We start from the raw sequence: 25,046 nt of genomic DNA on the forward strand, positions 1-25,046 counted from the left end.
ATACAAGGAATCAATGCTTGAGTGCCCTGTCCTACTGGTTTTCATTTTCAGTATTATTGTCTCTTGGAAAAGTTGATAATATACTCTTTTCATTGAGTTTGCAAACTCTTATTTCCTAGATTTTTTAAAGACCCATTTGAATTTTTAAAATTACATTGCTATTCACAATGAGCCTTTTGAGTCTAGGACACATACATTCAATCAACAAATAGTAAAAAATAAAATCACCTTAAGTCTACACTCTCTTAAAAATAAAAGATCCATAAGTAGTGGATAAGATCATGGTCTTTGAAGTGAGACAGACCTAGAGTTCATTTCCAGCTTTTCTTTTTACTGGCTGTGATCTTGGAGAAGATATAACCACCTGAACCCCAGTTGTCTCATTTGTAAAATGGAATACTAGTCGTAGCTACCTCACGGCATCATTGTGAAATTTAAATTAAATGATACTTGTTAAAACTCTCCTTAGCACAGTGCCTATCACACAGAGCTCAATAAATATTGGGCATTATTTATAGTGTTAACATCATTGTTTTCTTTGCTTTGCATAGTCATCATACCTATTATTAGCATAATCATTTATTCAGTCATCCAGGAAAGAAAGGTTTTCGAGTATGATCTGTGTACCAAGAACTGTATTAGTTATTGAGAATATAAAGATGTAATTTTTACTATGTTGGGTTTATATATAAATGAACATACCAATAAATTAGTTTAGTAAATTGCCTGGGCCTCACATCTATGTAGATTTTAGAGAGGCATAAAAGAAAGATTGACCAATCCTATTTAGAAAGTGGAGAGCATCAGAAAGGACTCAAAGAGGTGATCTTTGAGCTGCATCTGAGCAACACTTTTAGCACTCAGCATCAAGCAGACTGGAGAACCACTGGCAATTGATAAATCCTACTTTAGCATTTCCAAGAACACCTCATGCTGATCTCAGTTTCAAATTCCTGGCTTATATTATTCACAGAACTGCTTCTCCTACACAAACGCCACTCTTCTTTCCCCATTTCAGCTTTAAGTGAAACCCACCCTCTCTTTAATACCACCCTTTCTTCCTAATCTGAATTCAGTTACTCCTGATGTATGTAGTACAGCAAACACAACACTTAATAATGAACCCTGATGCCCTGTCCCTGAAATCACTTAATTTGTGTTCATTCATTTTCTCTCCAGCTGAACAAGAGAGAACACCCTACCTCGGTACAGTGTGAATTTTCCCCGTGTTTCCACGGTATCCAGAGCTGTATGGAGTGTGTTACCCAGGCTCAGTGATACAGGCATAAACAGATACCTCGTGTTCTTGCACTTCACATTGTTGTGCTTTGCAGATAATGCGCTTTTTACAAAGTGAAGGCTTCTGTCAACCCCGCTGAGCAAGCCTTTTGGTGCCGTTTTTCCAACAGCACGTGCTCACTTTGTGTCTTTGTGTCACATTTTGGAAATTTTTACAGTATTTCAAACATCTTCATTATTATTGTATCTGTTTTAGCGATCTTTGACTAGAGATCTTTGGTGTTACTAGAGAAATTTTTGTACCACATACACCAGGAATAATCGAGATCAGATTAGGAGTACCATGAACCACATCCATATAAGATTGCAAACTTAATCTATAAATACTGTGTGTGTTCTGACTGCTCCACTGACCGGCCATTCCCCGATCTCTCTCCCTCTCCACAGGGCCAGCCTGTTCCCTGAAACACAGCAATATTGAAATTATGCCAATTAATAATCCTACAATGGCCTCTAAGTGTTCAAGTAAAGGGAAGATCATACATCTCTCACTTTAAATCAAAAGCTAGAAAGCATTAAGCTTTAGTGAGGAAGGCATGTTGAAAGTCAAGATTGGCCGAAAGCTAAGCCTCTTGTGCCAGTTAGCCAAATTGTGAATACAAAGAAATCATTCTCAAAGGAAATAAAAAGTGCTACCTCACTGAACACATGAAGGATAAGAAAGCAAAACAGCCTTATTGCTAATATGGAGAAAGTTTTAGGGATCTGAATAGAAGATCAAACCAGCCATAGCCTTCCCTTAATTCAAAGCTTAACCCAGAACAAGGCCCTAACTCTCTTCACCTCTGTGAAGGCTAAGAGAGGTAAGGAAGCTACAGAAGAAAAGTCTGAAGCTAGCAGATGTTGGTTCATGAGGTTTAAGGTAAGAAGTCATCTCCATAACATAAGAATGCAAGGTGAAGCAGCAAATACTAATGTAGTAGCTACAGCAAGTTACCTAGAAGGTCTAGCTAAGGTAACTATACCAAACAACAGATTCTCAATGTAGATGAAACAACCTTCTACTGGGAGAAGATGCTATCTAAAAGTTTCATAGCTAGAGAGGAGAAGTCAATGTCTGGTTTTAAAGCCTCAAAGGACGTGCTGACTCTCTTAGCAGCTAATGCAGCTGATGACTTTAAGTTGAAGCCAGTCCTCATTTACCATTCCAACCTAGACTTCACCAGGATTCTATTCCATCTCAAGAAACCACTTTCTTTGCCCATCTAGAAGAAGTTACTCCTCATTTGTTCTAGTTTGATCATGAGATTGTAGTAGTTCAGTTAAATATTCAGGGTCCACTTCTAAGTCTAGTTCTCTTGCTATTTCCACAACATTTGCAGTTACTTCCTCTACTGAATTATTAAACCCCTCAAAATCATTCATGAGAGTTAAAGTCTACTTTCTGGCTGATTTTAAAATTATGCTAAATCTACTCTGCCTGTGTTCTATAAGCGGAACAAAGCCTGAATGACAAAACATCTGTTTACAGCATGGTTTCCTGAAAGTTTTAAACCCACTCTTGAGACCTACTGCTCACGAAGAGATTCCTTTCAAAATATTAGTGCTCAGTGACAATGCACCTGGTCGTCCAGGAGCTCTGACGGAGATGTATTAATGTTGTTGTTATGCCTCTGAACACAACATCCATTCTGCAGCCCTTACATCAGGGAGTAATTTTGACTTTCACATCTTATTATTTAAGAAATACATTTCGTAAAGCTATAGCTGCCATAAAGAGTGATTCTTGTGATAGATCTAGACAAAGTAAATTGAAAACCTTCTGGAAAGGATTCGCCATTCTATATGCCATTAAGAACTTTCACAATTCATTATTGGAGGTTAAAATAACACAGGAGTTTGGAAAAAGTTGACTTCAACTCTCATGAATGATTTTGAGGGGTTCAATAATTCAGTAGAGGAAGTAACTGCAAATGTAGAAATAGCAAGGGAACTGGAATTCGAATGGGGAGCCTGAATATTTAACTGAACTACTACAATCTCATGATCAAACTAGAACAAATGAGGAGTACCATCTTCTAGATGGGCAAAGAAAGTGGTTTCTTGAGATGGAATCGACTTCTGGTGAAGATGCTATGAACATTATTGAATTGATAGCTAAGAATTTAGAATACTACATAAACTTAATTGAGAAAGCAGCAGCAGGATTTGAGAGGATTGAGTCTAATTTTGAAAGAAGTTCTACAGTAGATAAAATAACAGCATCACATGCTACAGGGAAATCTCTTGTGAAAGGAAGAGTTCAATCAATGAGGCAAATTTCATTGTCTTATTTTAAGAGATTGCCACAATTACTCCAAACTTCAGCAACTATCACCTTGATCAGTCAGCAGCCAACAACATTAAGGCCAGTTCTACCAGCAAAAATATTATACTTGCTTATCTTTTCGCAATATTGCTGAAGAATCAAATGATTGTTAGCAATTTTTAATAGTAAAGTATTTTTAAAGTACAGGTTGCACATTGTTTTTTAGACATAATGCTACTGCACACTTAATAGACTACAGTATTGTGTAAACATAACTTTTATATTCACAGGAAAACCATAAAAGGAAAGTGTGATTTGCTTGATTGTGATTATTTTTATTGTAGTGGTCTGGAACAGAACCCACACTATTTTTGAGGTATGGCTGTATTTATCAGTGGATTCTTCAATTGCATCTTTAATAGATTGTCCTTTTAAATCAATATACTTGTCCTTTTAAACCAACATGCTTTTTAAATCAATATACTTGTCTTATCTCAACCTCATCCCCGTACTGGGAAGTATACCTTAGGCAGAAAAAAAGAGGCTCTGACTCTGAAACTTCTATGGCTCCTTCTCCCTTTCTTCTGTGCCTATCTTATGCTCTAGTGCTAGCAAACTCCCCATCATTTTCCAAACACTCTCTACTGTTTCATTTTCATGCCTTTCTTTGAAGTATGAACGCTCCTCCTTCTAGAACACATCTCTTAGGTGTTCACATGATTCTGATTAACTCCTTCTTATCCTTTAAGCTCAGCTTAGGAGGTATTTTTTCCAGAAAACCTCCTTTGAACCACCTAGTTAGATCAAGTGCCTGTTTCATAGTACTTCAAAGTGCATTAAACTCTTGATTTCTATGTCTTTCTCTTTTGATAAATTTCAAGCATCACATAGGTAGAACACTTATCTTTCTATCCTCAACGCCCTGTGGGAGTCAGTGAACTGTTAGGTGGATCATGGACAGGCAAGTTTATTCAGAGGCTCTGGTAATATAATAGTTACTCAGAATTTACACAACAGGCTTGAATTAGTATATTAATAATTTTTAAACATTTTGTTTTAGGCAGGGATTCTCAACATTGGCACTATGAACACTTGGGTCTGGATGATTCTTTGAGTTACGTGCTGTCTTCTGCACTATAGGATGATTGATAACATCCCTGGTCTCTACCAACGAAATGCCAATAGCACCTTTCTGGGAGTTGTGACAAGTGAAAGTGTTTCAAGGCACTGCCAAATGTCCAGTGGGTGCAGGGTAGGTGAGATCACTCCCCCAACCCTCATTGAGAACCTCAGAGTTGAGGTATAACCAAACACAATTTGTAAGCCTTTATATATACATGCTTTCATAAATTACAAAACTAAATTTAAATTTGAAAACATCAATACACTGAAAATTATTGGAAACCAAACCCGAGTGTTGGGGAAGTATATGATTTTCTACTACAGAGGTAATAAACAATCATTGAGGAAAACGTATAAATACAAAAGAAAGAAACATGAGGAAAATACCCCCAGTCCCACCATTCTAACAATAACCACTGATAATATTTTCATTTATTTTCAATATTTTTCTCCATGTATATCTGATCGTTTAAACTTAGTAATATTGTATTACTATAAAATTTTACACAGATTTAAATTCAATATTAGAACACAGGTATTTTTACATTAGATTACAGATTTTTCATAAATATTTTAATACCTATATTATAGTCTATAAATGTGTATAATATAGTTTACTAATCCTGACTTTAGAATAAGTAATTTCTTCTTTTAGTATTTGGAAAATTATGTAATAAATTGTGTGTGAAGTTCCTTATGTATTTAGAATTGTGTTCTTAAGATAGAGTCATAGAGTGGAATTAATGGAACAAGAGAATGAACTGTTTCAAGTCTTCACACACACACACACACACACACACACAGAGACACGGCAAATTTGCATTTCAAAAGGGACACTCAAATTTACCTGTCCCACTGTAATGTGGGGAGTAACCAGTGGTTTGGGCTCACTGCAGTGTCAGGACATGCTATTGATTAGGGTACACTTGGAAGGTGAGCCCTAATGACATGCTGACAAGCTCAATGTTAATGGGTGTTAGTGATTCCAAGAACCTTTGTCTTAGGAATGGACTGCTAATGGCTTTTAAACCAATATTAGGAATTTTAATTTTCTGTAAGTATGAAATTCTCATTAGAGCTTGAAAATACTTTTCCTGTTCTCCTCTCTTGTCAATCCAGATACATCCCTTTATGAAAAGGGCTAACACTTTTATCAATTATCACATCCATTTTAACCATCAAGCCTGGTACTAAGCAGGCATTAGATTATTCATGGAAAGAAAAAATAATATACTTTTGTACCAGATGAAGTATTTCCTGGGTCTGTTTATTTAGGAGGAAAATTGGCATGCATAAAACTATTGCTATGCATATTCAGATAAATATTTCCTGGGACTTAGTAGTAGATGTGGTTTACTTAGATGAATTTAAATAGCAGGGAGGCAGTAAAGAGAGTAATATCTCTATTTATTTTTATACTTTAAGTTCTAGGGTACATGTGCACAACGTGCTGGTTTGTTACATAGGTATATATGTGCCAGGTCGGTTTGCTTCACCCATCAACTCGTCATTTGCATTAGGTATTTATCCTAGTACTATCCCTCAGCCAGCACCCCACCTCCAACAGGCCCTAGTGTGTGACGTTCCCTGTCCTGTGTCCATGTGTGTTCTCATTGTTCAACTTCCATCTATGAGTGAGAACATGCAGTGTTTGGTTTTTTGTCCTTGTGATAGTTTGCTGACAATGATGGTTTCTGGCTTCATCCATGTCCCTGCAAAGGACATGAACTCATCCTTTTTTATGGCTGGATAGTATTCCATGGTGTATATGTGCCACATTTTCTTAATCCAGTCTATCATTGATGGAGATTTGGGTTGATTCCAAGTCTTCACTATTGTGAATAGTGCTGCAAAATACATACATGTGCATGTGTCTTTATAGTAGCATGTTTTATAATCCTTTGGGTATATACCCAGTAATGGGATCGTTGGGTCAAATGGTATTTCTAGTTCTAGATCCTTGAGGAATCGCCGCATTGTCTTCCACAGTGGTTGAGCTAATTTACACTCCCACCAACAGTGTAAAAGCATTCTTATTTCTCCACATCCTCTCCAGCATCTGTTGTTTCCTGACTTTTTAATTATTGCCATTCTAACTGGTGTGAAATGGTATCTCATTGTGGTTTTGATTTGCATTTCTCTGATGACCAGTAATGATGAGCATTTTTTTCATGTGTCTTGTTGGCTGCATAAATGTCTTCTTTTGAGAAGTGTCTATTCATATCCTTTGCCCACTTTTTGACAGGGTTGTTTTTTTCTTGTAAATTTGTTTAGGTTTTTTCTAGATTCTGGATATTAGCCGTTTGTCAGATGGTAGATTGCAAAAGTTTTCTGCCATGCTGTAGGTTGCCTGTTCACTCTGATGGTAGTTTCTTTTGCTGTGCAGAAGCTCTTTTGTTTAATGAGATCCCATTTGTCTATTCTGGCTTTTGTTGCCATTGCTTTTGGTGTTTTAGTCATGAAGTCTTTGCCCATGCCTATGACCTGAATAGTATTGCCTAGGTTTTCTTGTAGGTTTTTTATGGTTTTAGGTCTTACATTTAAGTCTTTAATCCATCTTTAGTTAATTTTTGTATAAGGGGTAAGGAAGGGATCCAGTTTCAGCTTTCTACATCTAGCTAGCCAGTTTTCCCAGCACCGCTTATTAAATAGGGAATCCTTTGCCCATTGCTTGTTTTTGTCAGATTTGTCAAAGATCAGATGGTTGTAGATGTGTGGTGTTATTTCTGAGGCCTCTGTTCTGTTCTATTGGTCTATATATCTGTTTTGGTACCAGTACCATGCTGTTTTGGTTACTGTAGCCTTGTAGTATAGTTTGAAGTCAGGTAGTGTGATGCCTCCAGCTTTTGGTTTAGGATTGTTCTTTTGGCTTAGGATTGTCTTGGCAATGTGGGCTTTTTTTTGGTTCCATATGAACTTTAAAGTAGTTTTTTCCAATTCTGTAAAGAAAGTCATTGGTAGCTTGATGGGGGTGGCATTGAATCTATAAGTTACCTTGGGCAGTATGACAATTTTCATGATATTGATTCTTCCAATCCATGAGCATGGAATGTTCTTCCATTTGTTTGTGTCAAGAGAGTAATATCTTTCATAAGAGGCATGCCCATGTTCATCTCAAGTAAATGTGTGGGGTATCTTGTTCATGTGACAAAGATGAAGACAAATAATCATAAATATTTTGAGTAAGAAGACATGAAAGCTCATTCAAACTTCTCCAAGATATAGGTCATGATAAAGTAATGAGTTGCCCAGGGTCCCTTTGTGACTTAATAGTAGAACTTAGTTGTAGAGGCAGAATGGTACTAAGGTTAGGACACACTGAGCTTTGAAGATAGGTCAAATTTTTCCAGAAATGCTGCTGGCTGTCGTCCTATGCAAATCACCAAACCTCTCTGAACCTCAGTTTCCCTGCCCACAGGATGAAAATCATCATAATACCAACTTCACAGAGTGCTTCTGAGACACAGAATAATTTTGATACAAGCCACATACCTAGTATTCATTTAAATGGTAAGCACTAATTAAAAGTGCCTAGTATTGTAACCTAGATTTTCTAATGGTTACTTTAGTGTGTCTTCTTCATACATAACTATTGGTAGGAAGAATCCCAAACATTGTGAATAGAATATTGCCAAAAACATTATTTTCTTTATGCTGATTTTGAGTATTTGTCTCTTGTAAGTTATATTAAGCTTAGTTCTGTTACACATGAGATAATCCATAGGTATTTTCCATTTTTATAGATAAAGAAATTTCTTCAAATTTGCTGAGTAACTTGACTACATTATGAACTAGCAATCAGTAGAACTGGAATCAACTACAATCTTCTGAAGTTAGAGCTCAAGTTTTTCTATGTTAATCTTCCTTTTAGTACTAAGTGTTCTTTTTTGTTTTCTAAATCTCTATGATAAGTGAAGACATACTCTAAGGTACCTGGATTAGTAAGATCAGGATAGTACATTTAGAATCAAGTACTTTCCCCAGACATCTAATTGAACAGAATTAAGGATATGTGACTTAATATGTCAGCAAATGCATAGTTATTAATGGCTTGTCACAGAAATTCTCTAACAAATAAACAAGAGACTATTGAAGACCAGACAGCAATGAAGTAATTGGTGACGTGATTCCAAATTTAAACAAATTACAGGGGAAAATGCATAATGAAAAAATAATTAGAAGACTGAGGCACCTGAACAAATATCCAACTCCTACATCTGTCTTCACAATATTCAGCAATCCCTAAATATCTCTGGTGCATTGAGGTTGGAATTAGCAGAAACTTTTAAACATTACTTTAGTGAAAAGTCAGAGTTAACTTTTTCCTGTTACTGTGAAGTTTCAAGGAGACACAGAGGAAATTAGCCAAATGAATTTATTCATGACAACAGAGGTTATATAGCTAAAGCTCTCTTTGAAAATGTACCTCATTAAGAATGTGCACAGACGAGATTTTAGTCTAAAAGTTTAATGCTCAAAATAATAAGTTAGCCTCAGTATTATTGTATCTCTCTTCTGTAATGCATCAACAATAAAACTAATATGTAGCTCAGCATTTAAAGCTATATTTAAGGAAAAATACAAAATCAGCAAAGAAATTCTGTAGTTGCAAAATCTTTGTAAAGTTCAGAGTCGACCTGCCTAGCTAATATATTTCAAATACACACATTTTACAATAATAGGAACTATTCTTGCCAATGGCTGACTAAACTGAGTGGAGAAATTTTTCCATGGAAACAAATCTTCTCACTCTCCACACTCCAGAGAGACCTGAATATGTCTATTCTCTAGGGCACAACTTAAGTCCTGGAATAATTATTTAAGGAAAGTTGATCAGTTTCTTTGTAAAATTGCTATGATTGGAAGTGGAAGGAAATTTTTTAAGTGGGAAGGGCTGGCTTGAGACCTTGTATCATGACAGTTATACCATGAGATGCCTTTTCTTAGAGAACACATTTGTTTCATTATAAATTCAGTGGTGAGATTTCCCTATGGTGCCATGGTCTTCAGTCATGAACATGGCTTATGTGTTACGTGAAAACCACAGAAATACTGCTAGTGTATCAAAAGTAGCATGGACTCTGAGATAGCAAGGGTATTGTTTTAAGGCCACTCCTAGATATTGGCAGGAATATAGGATAGGCAGTGAACATTTCGATTTATTCTTTCCTTCCTTTGCTTCTTTTTGAGGCCGCTTCTAAATATGGATGAGGACTACCTTCACACTTAACTATGGTGTGAAAGAATAGAGGCAAATACCAAGCAGAGAAGGTTAAAAGTTAAACTTAATTATATTCTTATATTGCTTTCTCTCCATCTTCTCTTTGGTTAAATACAATTATTTAAAGTTTGTCTTGAAAGAAAGGAAGCAACTCAGAGATTTACCCCTCTTCCTGAACCGGTACACTACTAGCCAGTATTCATTTAATGTGCCTCTTAATTAAAAAAAAATCTCTCCAAAACCCTTTCTAACATAATAAATCTTCCTCTGCAGGTGAAAATTAAGAGCCTTGAAATTGCACTTGGATCTGTCCTATCTCATCACCAATTACTCCATATTAGCTCTAGATTTTCTTCAAAGGCTAAGAAAATTGGATATTTTAAGTAAGCCAAAGATGATTATTTCCCTGGCACAGCTAAGCACGTTAAATATAGTCAGCATTCACAATACTGCTGTCTAAGGAAAATAAATGTAGTGAACATCAAACAGGCTAAACAAATGGCTCAGGATAATTTTTGTGACAGAAGCTTAACCCGGAGTAGCTAGGGAAATCATCAGAAAAGTGGATGAAGGCCAGGGTACTCAGTTAATTACCACCTCCCCCCCCAAAAAGAGATGACTTGCTGAGCTTCAGGCTGAAGTGTACTTTCTGTGAATGTTGCCACAGTAATATCTTTCTTCTCTAAAGAGAATACGGATTGCAACCATAAAGAATGATGCTCCCAGAATGATTAAATATTTGAACCACATACTTTAACTATGTTTTTACCTTCATGTCAAAATCTAATTTCCACCCCCATCAATGGATACTATGGTCTGGGGTTGACTGTATTGTGGGCAAGCATGTAAGTCAGATGTGGGTTTGAATTCTTGTTCCACCATTTACACAATCTGTGTTCTCTCACGAGTGATTCCATTTTCCTGAAACTCAAGCAGGGGATGTAAAACAGCAACTGATTTTCATAGGGTTGTCTCGAAGACTGAGGACCTCACATGTATAAGTATGTAAAATACTTATAGGTTCTAGAACATTAATAAAGCCCATAAATGGCAATTCTTTTGTAGTGTATGATCATCGATATTCAACTATTTTTATACTTAGAGTATAAGTTGGAAATTCATAGAATTCTTTACATAGATTTTAAAAACTATACTTTTGCCACATCTAACCAAACACCATGTGAAGAGGTTGGCACCCATCTTTTTGTTTTTCTTTTTTACCTTGAAGCAATAGAACAAAGCTTGATGAGCTGTTAAACGGAGAGTAGAGAATCAACTCGCCCGTCTCCTCCAGCGCTCTCATCATGCTTGTTCTTGTCTAATCTTTCCCACTTATTTGCCTCCCTTGAAATCACTGACCTGCTCTCCTACATCCATCTGAGCTCAGTTATCCTTAAAATCATGTCTAGTGCCCTCTTATATTTTTTTTAACCTCTTCTTTTCTTACGATGTTTATGGCACAAAATCCACTCTAATTTCTTTTTACTTAGTTTCCACTGTGTTTATTGCATCTCTTCTCTTAAATAAAAGCTTCTTGAATGTGGGAAACATGCACTACTTTTTTTTTTAGTCCATAGTACACGTAGCACCTTTCCTAAGAGCATGCAGGAGTTCATTAATAAATCATTGTTATTTAACTTGAAGAAATACGTATAGCAGAGTTACATGACTCCCTGAGTAAAAAAAAAAAAAAAAAAAAAAAGTGTTCATATAATAGGAATAATAATAGTTCACAAAAGAGATGATCATTCATAATAGTGTGTTATTTTATTATTTATACTTTCTTTTTTTGTTTTCTGTTTTTTGAGACGGAGTCTCACTTTGTTGCCCAGGCTGGAGTACAGTGGTGCAATCTCGGCTCACTGCAACCTCTGGCTCCCGGGTTCAAGAAATTCTCATGCCTCACCCTCCCCAGTAGCTGGGACTACAGGTGTGTGCCACCACGCCCAGCTAATTTTTTTTTGTATTTTTAGTAGAGATGGGGTTTCACTATGTTGGCCAGGCTGGTCTCGAACCCCTGACCTCAAGTGATCTGCCCGCCTCGCCTCCCAAAGTGCTGGGATTACAGATGTGAGCCACCATGTCTGGCCTATTTGGAAATCACTGTATGTGCTCCCATTTCATCTTTGTACAACTTAAGAGAAGAGAAAGAATTTTTTATCACCATTTTACAAAGTGAAGGTTAGAGAAGTTGAATGACTCACCAGTATTCTAACTAGATGTTTATACTTTATGATAAGCCCAATTCAAATGGATAAAAGATGAGTTGAACAACACTTTAAGGCTTTTAGAGATTTCACAATTTAAACATCCTAAAACTGAGATTGTCACTGAGTTATAAATCCTGTTATCGCTCATCTATACATTTTTCTTCACATATTTTTCAACGCTGCAACATGTCATTTGATGGTGTGCATTTTTATGTTTTTTAAATTTATTTTCAAATGAACAAAATGATAAAATAAGTAAAAATTTAAGGTATGTTTTTGAAGCAAATGGGATAGACAAACCTGGCTTATTGGTTTTAATGCTTCCATCCATGCCCAATGTTAGTACTGTGAAGTCTGTATGTATATCTGACAACATCTCTCGTTCTGACTATCAGGGTCCCTCAGAGAGAGCCAGTAAATAACATCACCTTTACCCCTACTCGGTTCTGTACAAATAAGGACTAAAGCAGAAACATGGGTGACGAGGAGAAAATGTGGTCTCTGTTAATGATGGAAACCAGGTGAGAGGCTTTGCTTAGTGCAAGAAGCACAAGGGCCTGCAAGCTAGGTCCACAATTAGGCAGACTCAGCCTCTCAGTCAGGAATGATGAGACACTCCAATTCGGTGTGTGCAATTAGGTGTCAGTCACACAATTCGGTGTGTGCAATTAGGTGTCAGGAGTGATACTGACTGGGATGGATCCCCAGTTTACAGTGTAGGGGAGAGTGGTCCTGCCCAGGGACACTCAGATTTGGAAGCAGGGGAAAATTCTGCTGCTTTGGCAATTTGCTTCCAGAAAGACAAAGATGAGAAATTGAGCAAAGCAGGAAAGAAATTGAGCACAGCAGGAAATTTATCCTTCCTAAATTTACCCATCTGAAAAGTCATTCCTCCCCAAGGAGGAAGAAAGTGAGTTAAGTGATGCCAGGGTGGTTTAGGAAAGATACGTAGTCATGGAAACTGAAGGGGTGGGAGAAAAGTGCCTTTGGCTATCACTGACCTCTTGATAATCTCCAATAAAAAGTGTTAGTATTATGAGTTAATGCACATGAGCATTGTTCATTATAAAGTCACTTCTAATCAAAGTACGTGCAGATATTCCCAAGTTGTATGTATGGTGCATTGATATCTCTTTATATAGAAGTAGATATGGATATTTTGTCTATTTCTTTTCATGGCATTCCAAGGACCACTGCTTTCTGTCCAGGGTCCCCTGAGATCAGAATTTTCAGGGTAATTGATTCCTATGTTAATTTTTCTGGTTCTACTTTTACCTTCTCAACTTGGAACCACACCAGCGCTTTGTAGTTTATACAAGCACCCAGTTGATCACAAGGCAATTTAAGTTTATGAAACACTAATGGAAACCGAGTTATCTGTATCAATTTCCTTTTCTTTTTTTTCTAAACTCTGTGTATGTTCCAAATGCACACTCTTTTTCATTTCCTGTGGTAGTTTGAACTGCTGCCTCTGCTGAGTTTTGGGGCTTTTTCATTCTTCACAAGAAATCAGTGTATTCATTTCTCAAAACCATAAGATTCTTTTAAACTCTCAGAAATCAGGCCTTTTTGCACAGAGCCTTGATCTGTGATAGAACATTAGGATGGTGGCTGGATAAAGTTAGATAGCTTTTTAATTCAGGATGTTTTCTTTATTTGAGCTACCTACCAGAGATTTTTTTTAACATTCCTTTTGTTTGTTAAGTAATCTAAAAATAAAAATAATTTGTTCTTTCATATTTTGTGATTTGCCTTGCATATTATTTTTGAAAAGATAGAAAAAATAAACTTATTTTTTACTGAACTCTTAAGTTCTATTTCACTTTTGCTTAGGCCTTTTATTTTTGTCTGAGGAATTCATATTTAATTATGAAGTGGAAAAGCAATAGAAAAATATCTCTCAGTAGGCAGAAAGTTATTAAATAAGCAAATATTTAAGAGCATCCCTTGTTCGTGAAGTAAGTTACACCAAAGTGCAGAATGCATTTTTAAAACTGCAAAAACTCCTACTCGTCAGTCTCCAGTGTCTTATTGGAGACTTTCTTGATCTTTCCATTTAAAACTGCACACCTCTTGCCCGTTCTTACAGGACAATCTGACTCCCTTTCTTTTTTCTTGATAGTACCTCATTACCTTCTAATAGACTGATTTTGTTTAACATCCGTTTAGTTGTTGTTTTCATTTCTGGTTCACTAATGGATTCCTAGCACCTAAAACAATACCAGCACTTTGTAGGTGCTCCATATTTATTGAATGCATGAGTATATTTTCGTCAGAGTTTAATGGATGGTCGCCCCTGCTAAATGGGGTCCTTCTCAGGATGAGGGAATTGCCTTGCACAGATTTCCATTCCTTGCAAACTTCCTTGTGTGAGTTCCCACTCCCTGTGCATGTGGTGAAATCTTTCCTGGTGCATTTTCTGCCAGACTGGGCACAGGGGGCAGATCAACGACGAGAGCCAAGTGTCCATGAGCAGAAGACGAGAAGAGGCAGCTCATGGCGTGTTCAGCAAATGAGAAACAACAGATTTTTTGCTGCTTTCCAGGCTGTGCCTAATTTTGTCAAAGTGCTTCTGAAGAAAGTCATTTGATAGAAACCTGGCCAACCATACCCACCTCTTCTTGCTTGAATTCTTTTTTAAAAACTCTGCAGGGAATAAGCATGCTTACAAATACTTTTGACTACTTATAAAATACTTAAGGAAAATAAGGGGAGGCTTATTGAAGACACTCCAATTTGGGATAAGGGGGCATTCCAACTCAGTCCCTGAACACATGTTTTTATCATGTGTGCTCCTCATTTCATCCTAACTATCTGAAGAACTAAGAAATATGCAAAAAAAAAAAAAAAAACACTTTAGACATATTATTTGTTATGGAACTTTTCTTTTTTTTTTTTTTTTTTTTTTTTTGAGACGGAGTCTCACTCTGTTGCCCAGGCTGGAGTGCAATGGCATAATCTCGGCTCACTGCAAAATCCGCCTCCCGGGTTCATGCCATTCTCCTGCCTCAGCCTCCCGAGTAGCTGGGACTACAGATGCCCACCGCCACACCCCTCTAATTTTTTGTATTTTAGGTAGAGACAGGGTTTCACCGTGTTAGCCAGGATGGTCTCCATCTCCTGACCTCGTGATCCACCCGCCTCGGCCTCCCAAAGTGCTGGGATTACAGGCGTGAGTCATCGCACCCGGCCCAGAACTTTTCTTATTTTTTCTGCACAGTCTGTCTACTCTATGTCTGATAGTAAGCCAGACAATGGTGATATTGAAAATGAAATAATGGCAAACACTTAACTGAGCATGGTGCTTGGTGCTTTTCAAAGCACTTTGTATTTTATTATCTTGTTTAATCCTTACAATAATTCAAAGAAGTAGATATTCCCATTTTCCTCATCTTACAGATTATATTAAGGATTGCACCCAAGGTTACACAGCTGTGAAATCAGGGTTTGAGCATAAGTAGTCTCCTTGCAGAGCTCATTATTAACAACCACATCCAGCACCATTAAAGATAAGGTCTTGTGCTGAAAGGTTCAAGGTGGGAACAGAGATACACAAACAGAAACCTCATAAAATGTGATGATAGTGGTGCAATTAAAACAAAAGATATAGCAACTAACTCTGTTTACTGGAGCTGGGGAAAGCATCAGAGAGAGAGAGAGAGTGTGTGTGTCATGAGATTTTAGGGATGATTAAAATTTTTCCAAGTAGAAAAAGAAAAATACCTAGGATAGAAGGAGGGAGAATTTTAATAATCAGTCTCCTCTGTGAATTAGCATATACTAGCTTTCAACAATTCTCATCCATACCCTTTCTTGCAGATACAATTTTAGCATTTTGGGGCCAACCCTTAAACCTGTGTACAATTTCAGCATTTTGGAGCCAAGCCTTAAACCTGTGTCACTGTCTGAAACCATAGCAAGTTAAATGCTGTCTAAGTACATTATAGGGTAGCAATTAGAATAACAGAATGCAGTAAACACATGCTGCTAAAGGCAATTATTTCAAAGTACAGTCATTTATTTTGGCTACCTGTAGTCGGGGCCAAGAGGCATGTCACCCATTTGGCCTGTGACTATCCTCTCTTACGCTACTCTCGGATAGTGGCTTCAGTGCACATGAAAAATACCTCATTTTCAATCTTCCTTCCCTCTTCAGTGTTGCTGACTAAACCGCCTCCAGCAGGCGATAAATGGAACCTTTTCCATCGGGCCACAGTAATAATTTAGAGATTTCTATACACCCACTGATTTCAACATGTTCCACAATGGTTGGATTCCAATTTTGTTTGACATCCCACAGCTGTAAAGGATTAATCCCCAGCGCTGTACTCAGCAATGTCAATTTTTTCATAGGCTGTGCATGTCCATCAGTTTACTCTCCTGGAAAGAAGGTATCTGCCACTGCTGGTATGCATGCTGGTGAAAACCAACGCACCTCTCTGTTTGATGTCAGAGATACAAAGCCTCTTGTCGGTACAGATATTTTCTAATTAGCTTAGATTATTTTAGAGGTTTGCATATCTCCCAAATAGTAGAGCTCTTTAAGTGGTTCTGTGACAAACGCCTCGGAAAGATGCTTTTACTTACTCCCACAAAATCAGTGACATTTAGGAAAATGATTGGCCTAAAAGTCTCTATTTCTCTCAAGTTTAGTTGAAAGTTCTTCTATGTATAATGCTACTTCCACTAAACTCGGCCTAAAGGGAAACCACACTCTACATGTTCCTCTTCATCAATTTTTATTATAAAGAAATAGGGAAAAAAAAGTCTGTGCTTATGTTACCCTCCAGAGGAATCTGTAACTTTCCGAACTCACTCCACAGCGTGACGTCGTTAGAGAGAATGCACAGGGTTTCTATTGCCCTTTGACTTTAGTAGAAGTCTGACTTTTCCATGCATTTAGCCATTAAGCACCCCACTTTCTAGATGAAGGAATAAGTACAGTGGTAGATTTTGCAGAATTCATTTTGGATTTGTGTTCTCCCAAAGAGGAGCTTCACTGGCCATTAGGAACTTTGCCTACCACATCCTCTGAGCCATGAAAGTGAATCTTCTCAGTCTGGTGAATTTCACAGGAGTCCTTTCTATAACACTTCTGATAAGAAACTTTCCTATTAACGCTTGTTGAGGAGGGTTACTAAGGAAACAAGAGACCCAGGTAGTAGCAATTCGTATCAAGGTTAACAAAATGTACAAACGTAATCTTTGCCTGGCTCGATGATTTGCATCATTTTCTCAAAAGATGGAGTTAAGACTTGTTTCACAAGTATCTCTTAAGAGGGCTCCGGGCCAAACGCCTGCCTTCTGTCTTTTGCCCTATCAAGCCTGCACCTCTGAAGGGATGTGAGGCCAGAAAGCAGAGAATACCATGAGAAGAGCCAAAGCTATCTCCTATAACATATGCAAATTATACCATTATTTTTAGATAATTCTATATTTTATCAGTTTGGTGATTAAATTACAATTATTAATGTTCTTAATATATGGTGTGATTAGTGTACTTAAAATAACTATAATAGTATCCAAAATGTCTTCCATATGCCTCTCCTTATTTGACCGCATTCTGAAGGTCATGGGCACTGAAATGAATGAGTGTAAACAGCTCGTTCCAGGTCATATGGTTGGTTGGTGAGGAGGCTACAGACTAGCGGCAGGACATAGGCTTTGAAACCAAGCAAATCTGGAATGAAATAATATCCCTCTGCCATATACTAGATATGAGATCTTAGGCTTAAATTCCTGATCAACTACTTACAAGCTGTATGTCTTGGACCCTTTCCTTAGCCTCTCTGAACCTTAGTTTCCAGAACTATAAAATGGGATCATACATTATACAGTTGTTAAAACCACAGATGATGAGTATAGTGTGTCTGATTCAAGCATACATTGCTAATCATAACAATTCAATAAGCTATATTCATATGATTATAAATCAACAGTGGTGTCAGTGACAAGAACTAGATAGAACACCCAGTCTCAAGAGGGTCACTGTGGTGTCGAAGGAAGAATGTGGAATCTGAAGAAAGAAAACTGAGATAGCAGTTCTTGGTCTTTTACTTCATGCGTCTGTTATGCTGAGTGAGTTATTTAGCCCCAATAAGTCTGTTTTTCTTTTCTCCTTTTATTCTTTTCTTTTTCCTTTCTTTTCTTCCACTTTTTCTGTTTTTCTATTCTTTCTTTTTTCTTATCTTCCTTCTCTTTAATGTTCTTTATATCTTTCTTTAAAAAATGTAACACTACTAATCAAACTATATACATCAGAATTGTGAGGCTGAGTGAACTTTAATTTATATAAAAATGTTTTGATATAATAGATGTTATGCAAATGCTAGCAGTTAGCAGTTGTTTGTGTTATTCTAACTTCGGATACATGTTCTTTTCACCATATTATTCTATTCAGTTCTGTTAAAAGCTATCCTGTTTAGCATCTTATCAATTTGTAAATAGCGGCCTTTGGTTTTTTTGTAAGAGGTTGTTTAACTTCTTGCCTTGGCAGTTAGGATGTTCAAAGTCTAATTTAAAACCCATATTTATTAATCATAAAAAGGTTTAGAATACATTTCTTTAACCTGCTTTTATTTTCTTTCTTCGAGTCCTCTCTCAATTTTTATCTATTGTTTTATTCTTCTGCAGTGAGTACATTTTTTGAGCATCACCTTAAATAAAGTGGCAAGAGATGAATAAAGCCATAAGCCATAACTATGTAATAATAATAAACTAAGAGTAAACTTTTTTTTTTCTTTTTTTTTTTGAGACGAAGTCTCGCACTGTCACCCAGGCTAGAGTGCAGTGGCACAATCTCGGCTCACTGCAAGCTCCACCTCCCGGGTTCACGCCATTCTCCTGCCTCAGCCTCCTGAGTAGCTGGGACCACAGGCGCCTGCCACCACTCCCGGCCAATTTTTTTTTGTATTTTTAGTAGAGATGGCATTTCACTGTGTTACCCAGGATGGTCTCGATCTCCTGACCTTGTGATCCGCCCGCCTCGGCCTCCCAAGAGAAAACTTTTAAACATTATGCTTTTTTATACATCTGATTTCTTACAGGGGTGAAAGTTTATTTTCTCCTGAGGGTAATTCAACTGAATACTGGTAAAGATTTATTGAATACCCATATAATGTAAGGCTCATAGAGGATTCCTGAGAGAGAAAGACAGATCCCTGTCAAAAAAAAGGACTAATCAAATATAGAAAATCACACATAGGTGTGAAGCGTTAGGTGTTAGAAGGTCAGTAAGTGTCAAGAATATACAAGAAGGCTTGGCACAAGGGCTGGTTACATAACTAATGAGCATTGCTGAGAAATAATGTAAATTGCCATTTACCTTCTTCATTCCATTCCAACCATAAGCACTATAACCTTCCCATGTGCTCTGAAATGAAGTAATAAAAGGAGGATATTACTTAATATGGAACTAAAAGAACTGAATGCCATCCCATAGATGTGTGAATTTAGACAAATAATTCATCCAGTTTCCAGATCAATGAAATGAAATTGGACTACCTAAAGTTTTTTTAAACTGTAAGGTTTCTATCTCAGAAATAGCTTCAACTTACCTCTCTCAAGTAACCAACTATGTCTACTCAAAATTTTTCTTCACGCTATTCAAGGAAGTTTCTTAGAAGATGATAAGTAGATTTTTCAATAACTTGGATTAAATGGGACTTGTTGGAAAATCATTTTATCAAGTTGAAAGAGTGCTCAAGATAGAAGTCGCCCCAGCATTAATCAGAACCAATCCCTTCATTTGACAGATGAGGAACCTGAGACTCAGAAGGCATGAGGGAACCACACAAGGGCAGACTGATAGTTGCAGAATTGATGATTGGAGGCTTCCAATACCTAACAGGGTATCAGTGTTTGTTCACAGAGACCTAGTTTCTAGATAAGAGGGAAATAGAGACCCACTGTACTCTGTTCTGGGAAGACTTCATATTAATAGCTGTTTGAGGGACAAAGCCTATATTTATTAGGACTTAGTTACAGACAATAGACACATTTTGCCACGTTTAAGAAAGGGTTGTATTATCACAGTTTAAGTGGCATAGAAGCTAGTCAGAAGGGCTGGATGAAAAGGCTGCAGGTGAGGCTTCCAGTAACAACCCCTAGCCACCAGACCTCTGCCATGCTCAAGGAAGCTGCCACTGCAATACGACAACCCTCCATCCCCAGGAGTTATAATCACGGAACCATGCTTCCTCTACCCTGGGCCTGCCTCTCTCCCCTCCATGCCAAATTCAAGTGGAGCTGAAATCCAGAATACTACCTGCAAAGGGATTGAAAGTAGTGTTTCACTTTCCAGTCTCTGCAATAAAGGATGACCCTGAAGATGGAGGTTGAAAAAGATGAGTCTATTCAGATCATTTCCCAGAAATCAAAGAGGGTGGCACATAATAGGATTACACGACCCAAACCATGGCATGTGAGGAATCGCATAAGGCAGGGATGACAAATAGACTTTATCTTGCCAGCCAGCTGTAGCTAATTGGCTGCCAAAATCACAAAATTGAGAAAGATTTTGAGGATGCGCCTGGGCCCAGAAGGATAAAGCCCTGTGACTAATTAGTGACATCTGCCAGAAGTATGGGCATGAAGCTATCAGAGTTAGATGAATGCCTTATTTATCCTATAATCAGTTGCTGCCTGACCCGCTTAGCAGATTATTTTGTAATGTCTTGTGGCACTCTTCTTCTTGTTGTTGTTGTTTCATTATACCTTGATCGATTTATTTACATTATCATGATGATTATACCTTCTTGACTAAGGTGAACTATAAATTATTTGTGATTTTAATCATCTCTACACCTGCAGAGTACTTGATATACCTTAAATAAGTGTCTATTGATTTGACTTAAAAATTTCAATTATTCCATCAACAAAACACTAATGTAATGTTCACTTTGCACTAAACCACATTGATTTCATGGTCTCAGGCTGAGTGAGACCCAAGATTTTAAGAAATCTTTCCAACTCTCCTCTACAAAAATAACATGCTTCTTTCTTAGAGAATCCTAAGAAGTTGATTTTGAACACCTTAAAAGGTGTGCTTGTTTTTGGATTGCGAACTCTGTTTATTGCTTTCAGTTTCTCCAGGTTTCTTGCCATCATTTTTGATCTTGAGCTCTTGTGTTCACTTGAGCTAATACTCATTCTTGAAGATAACTTTGCTCTGAGACATACATCACATGGAATGGATATGCTCATAGCTTGGAAATGGGGATGTTAATTTGTGATTCCTGCACAATGCCTTTTTAAAGAATCCTGCACAGAAAGGATACCTGTTTCTTGAGAAAAACACAGGGAAGTGTTCCCCATGACTCTACTTGCTAACCTGCATGGCCCACTCTCAGTAGGGCAAAGGTTAAATTACATTTCTAGGAGAAGAAGAAGAATCAGGGCTGGTCAATTTTGATAATGACTCTCCTTTGATAGCTCTTCATGGAGAAGAGTTCTTGAGTTTGGGGGAACGTTAATAAGGTGAGAATGACCATGTGTGTCTATAAAATTCAGAGATGGGCCCTTACAGCATTCATTCATTCAGTAAATTATAGTGTATTTATTGAATATTTATTTATTTTTGAGATGGAGTCTCACTCTGTCACCCAAGATGGAGTGCGATCTCAGCTCACTGCAACCTCTGCCTCCCGGGCTCAACCAATCCTCCTGCCTCAGCCTCTCAAGTCGCTGGGACCACAGATGTCCACCATCATGCCGGGCTAATTTTTGTATATTGAGTAGAGATGGAATTTCACCATGTTACCCAGGCTAGTTTCAAACTCCTGAGCTCAAGTGATCCACCTGCCTCAGCCTCCCAAAGTGTTGGGATTACAGGTGTGAGCCACTGCAGCCAGTCCATTTATTGAATATTTATTATGCACTGTGCTAGGTTCCAACCATATAGAAGTCTCAAGTTGTTTTTAATCATTATGAAGTCAAACAGATAGATACTACAAAAAGGTAAATGTGTAATCAGTGACTAAGCCACTATGAGGTTCCCTGAAGAGAGACACAGAAGCCCTTAGAGTGGATAATAGAGGAGAAACAGGTAACTCACACTTGACTGCAAGGAAAGACAGTTGAGTGAAACAGACAAAGATTCAAATGCAGACTCATTGTGAAAGCTTAGCAAGGGGTCTGATCTGGATGTTTGTGTCCCTCCAAAATTCATATTTTCAAACTTTAATTCTCAAGATGGTGGTATTAAGAGGTGAGGGTTTTGGGAAGTGACTAAGTCATGAGGGCGCCATTCTCATAAATGGGATTAGTGCCCTTATTAAAAGAGGACTGGGGAAGCTTATTCAGCCATTCCACCATGGAAAGGCATAGCAAGACAGTGTCATCTATGAGCAACAGATCCTTACCAGACACAGAATCTCCCAGCACTTGATCTTAGACTTCCCAGCCTCCAGAATTGTGAGCAATAAATTCTGTTTTTCATTAATTACTTATTCAAAGGTATTTTATTATAGCAGCCTAAACAAACCAAGACAGTAAGTTAGACAATTTCAGAGTCCTCACATCCGAAGAATGCTTTCCTATTAAATTAATACTTATTTTTTTAGATCTGGCATGAAATTATGATGACAGACCAGTTATTCAAAAGTGTTAGAAAGCCAGGTGATGGGAAGAGTTATGGTTTCTATTAACATAAATGATTTATAATGGGAAATCAGTCTCAGTATTTCTGAACTTTACATGGTTTCTTATGACTTTGAACATATAGTTTTGTTTCAGCAAAATTTACGTCTTGTCAAGGTATCAATTACTAGATAGTAAAATTTTATATTTCAGAGGGAAAGAATAAGTATGATAATAACTTTAGTATGTACATTGTGATAATTGAATTCAGAATCACTGTTATATAAAGGAGTTTTGAGATAATGAATATGTCATTCTAAATCTGGATAAAATTAAATGCCCTTTGTTCTTTGAATATTTAAATACATATACATGCCCAGATATTATCTCTTTCCTTACTTTCTTCTTTTGTGAGTCACCATCATTTTGAGAAAAAAAAATACCTTGATAAAGATTATGGTTGAAATATTTAATATTATATCAATCTCTTGTACTTCAAGTTTATTGTAGAGCAATAATAAAAGCAGAAGTCACTTTTTTCTTTTTTCTGTTAAGAAATGTATTTGTAGTCCAGCTAGATATTTCCTTGATAATATTTTTTCATCAACATATCACTTATAAATATTTCCCTTATATTTATTGCGTACCCACTCCGTGCTAGGCACCATATCATTGGAAGAGGTGTAGCAGTAAGCAAAGCATATATTATTATTGTTGCTGGAGAAAGGCCAACTTTGCCTTTTAACAAATTTACTTTATATCTAAAACAAGAAACAAAGAAAGAAAAGAAGAGAAAAGAAGCCAGCCATCCTGGGTCCTTTAGAATAAATAGTTTTTGACTGGTCAGTTTTAAAATCTATTGTACTATCTCCAACTACTTAAGTAAACCCAGATTTTTCTCCCCTCATTTTCTTGCTTTCTTCCATAAGATAAGTAAATTCATTAACTCAATGAAACAGTGTAGTCCAGACCCAACACTCAGACACTTGGAATATATTGTTAGTTAGGTCTCAATTATATAGAAACATTTCTACCTTTAAACAGACGTAGATGGCACCTATTCAAAAAACATGTATGAGTGTGCGTATGGAAGTATGTGGGGAGGGGGAATAGAATTTAGTCTTTTATTAAGAAGGAAACTGCATGACCAGAAGCTGCTGGTTCTCATTTAAGACTTAAAAAATATCTTTTACTTAATCATTTCTAGAGGATCAAACATTTTCTCCTTAGTATTAATTTCTTATTTAATCCCATTTCCAAGGATTTTTGAATAATTCATCTAATACTTCTACCAAATTTCTTAAAATATTTAGAATTTCCTGGATTAACAGTGTGTTAGTCAACTTGGGCTTCTATAAAATATGACAGAGTAGGTAGCTTTAACAACTTATTTTTCACCATTCTGGAGGCTGCATGTCAGACCAGGGTACCAGCATGGTTGGCTTGTGGTGAAGGCTCCCTTCCTGGCTGGCTGATGGCTGCCTTCCCACTGTGTGCTCACATGATCTCACTTCTCTGGCAGGGGCGAGGGGCGGGGGTGGGGAGAGACAGAGAGAGAGAGAGAGCTCTCTGATGTGTCTTCTTATAAAGATAATAATCCTATTAGATCAGTGTCCCAACCTTAGGACCTTATGCAACCTTAATTACTTTCTTAGAGGCCCCATCTTCAAATATGGGGTCTCTAAGCCACACTGGGGGTTAGGGCTTCAATATATGAATTTTTGGGGAATGCAAATGCTCGTGTAACTTTAGAATGGTATTCTGTGAAAGAGCGTATTTTAAAATGGAGAATGGGAAAAAAAACAGTAAGCAAAAACAGCAGAGAGTGCACTCTGCATTTAATGTTACTTTTCTTTTTGGCCATTTCAGCATCAAATTGGTTTGAAAAAGTCCAGTTGGTTTTGTAAGAGTCCTGGAGCAAAAGGCTGTGATTGCATTAATAAGTATGAAATCTGATTCCGAGGCTATAATCTCATCGGCTTCTACATTGCATGCCTCTCTACTGCTTGCAAAAGCTAAGTTTGTGAACCTACAAAGGGGGAAAAGCCTTTAATGGCATCACACCCGCCTGTGCAGAGTACTGATTGCATCAACTTGGAGTTAAATTGCCACCAAAAATCTGGTTAGATCTCTCCTCAGTGGCTTGGGGATTTTGACTGCAGATCGACTGTGAGTAGAATGTTTTCCAAAATCAAAGAACAGCAAAGGAGATTAAAAGGAACTCAGGCTTATTCATTCTGTCCAGGAAAAAGTGGACAGAATGAAATATCTGCAACAATGGAATCAAATGAACCCCTCAGCAAGTTTTTCACTTTCTACTCAACATCATATCTCAAAGTCAAGGGCAAAGGCAAAAGATTAAAAAGAC

The 25,046-nt window shown here is 37.3% G+C and overlaps 1 protein-coding gene across 11 annotated transcripts in view; it reads left to right on the top strand.

The window, feature by feature from the left end:
* Nucleotides 1–25,046, top strand: part of LOC105487858 (potassium voltage-gated channel interacting protein 4) — a 1,213,665-nt gene that overhangs the window by 966,861 nt on the left and 221,758 nt on the right. The window contains exon 1 of one of the 11 annotated variants that reach the window (XM_071092627.1): nucleotides 7,477–8,179. The exons of the other annotated variants lie outside the window; for them this stretch is intronic. Coding sequence (XP_070948728.1) covers nucleotides 8,089–8,179 — 91 coding nt within the window. The 5' untranslated portion in view covers nucleotides 7,477–8,088. Of the gene's footprint in view, nucleotides 1–7,476; nucleotides 8,180–25,046 lie in introns of those variants that run through there. 11 annotated transcript variants of the gene reach the window in all.

Source organism: Macaca nemestrina, chromosome 3, assembly GCF_043159975.1.
Source record: "Macaca nemestrina isolate mMacNem1 chromosome 3, mMacNem.hap1, whole genome shotgun sequence".
NCBI classification, from domain to species: Eukaryota; Metazoa; Chordata; class Mammalia; order Primates; family Cercopithecidae; genus Macaca; species Macaca nemestrina.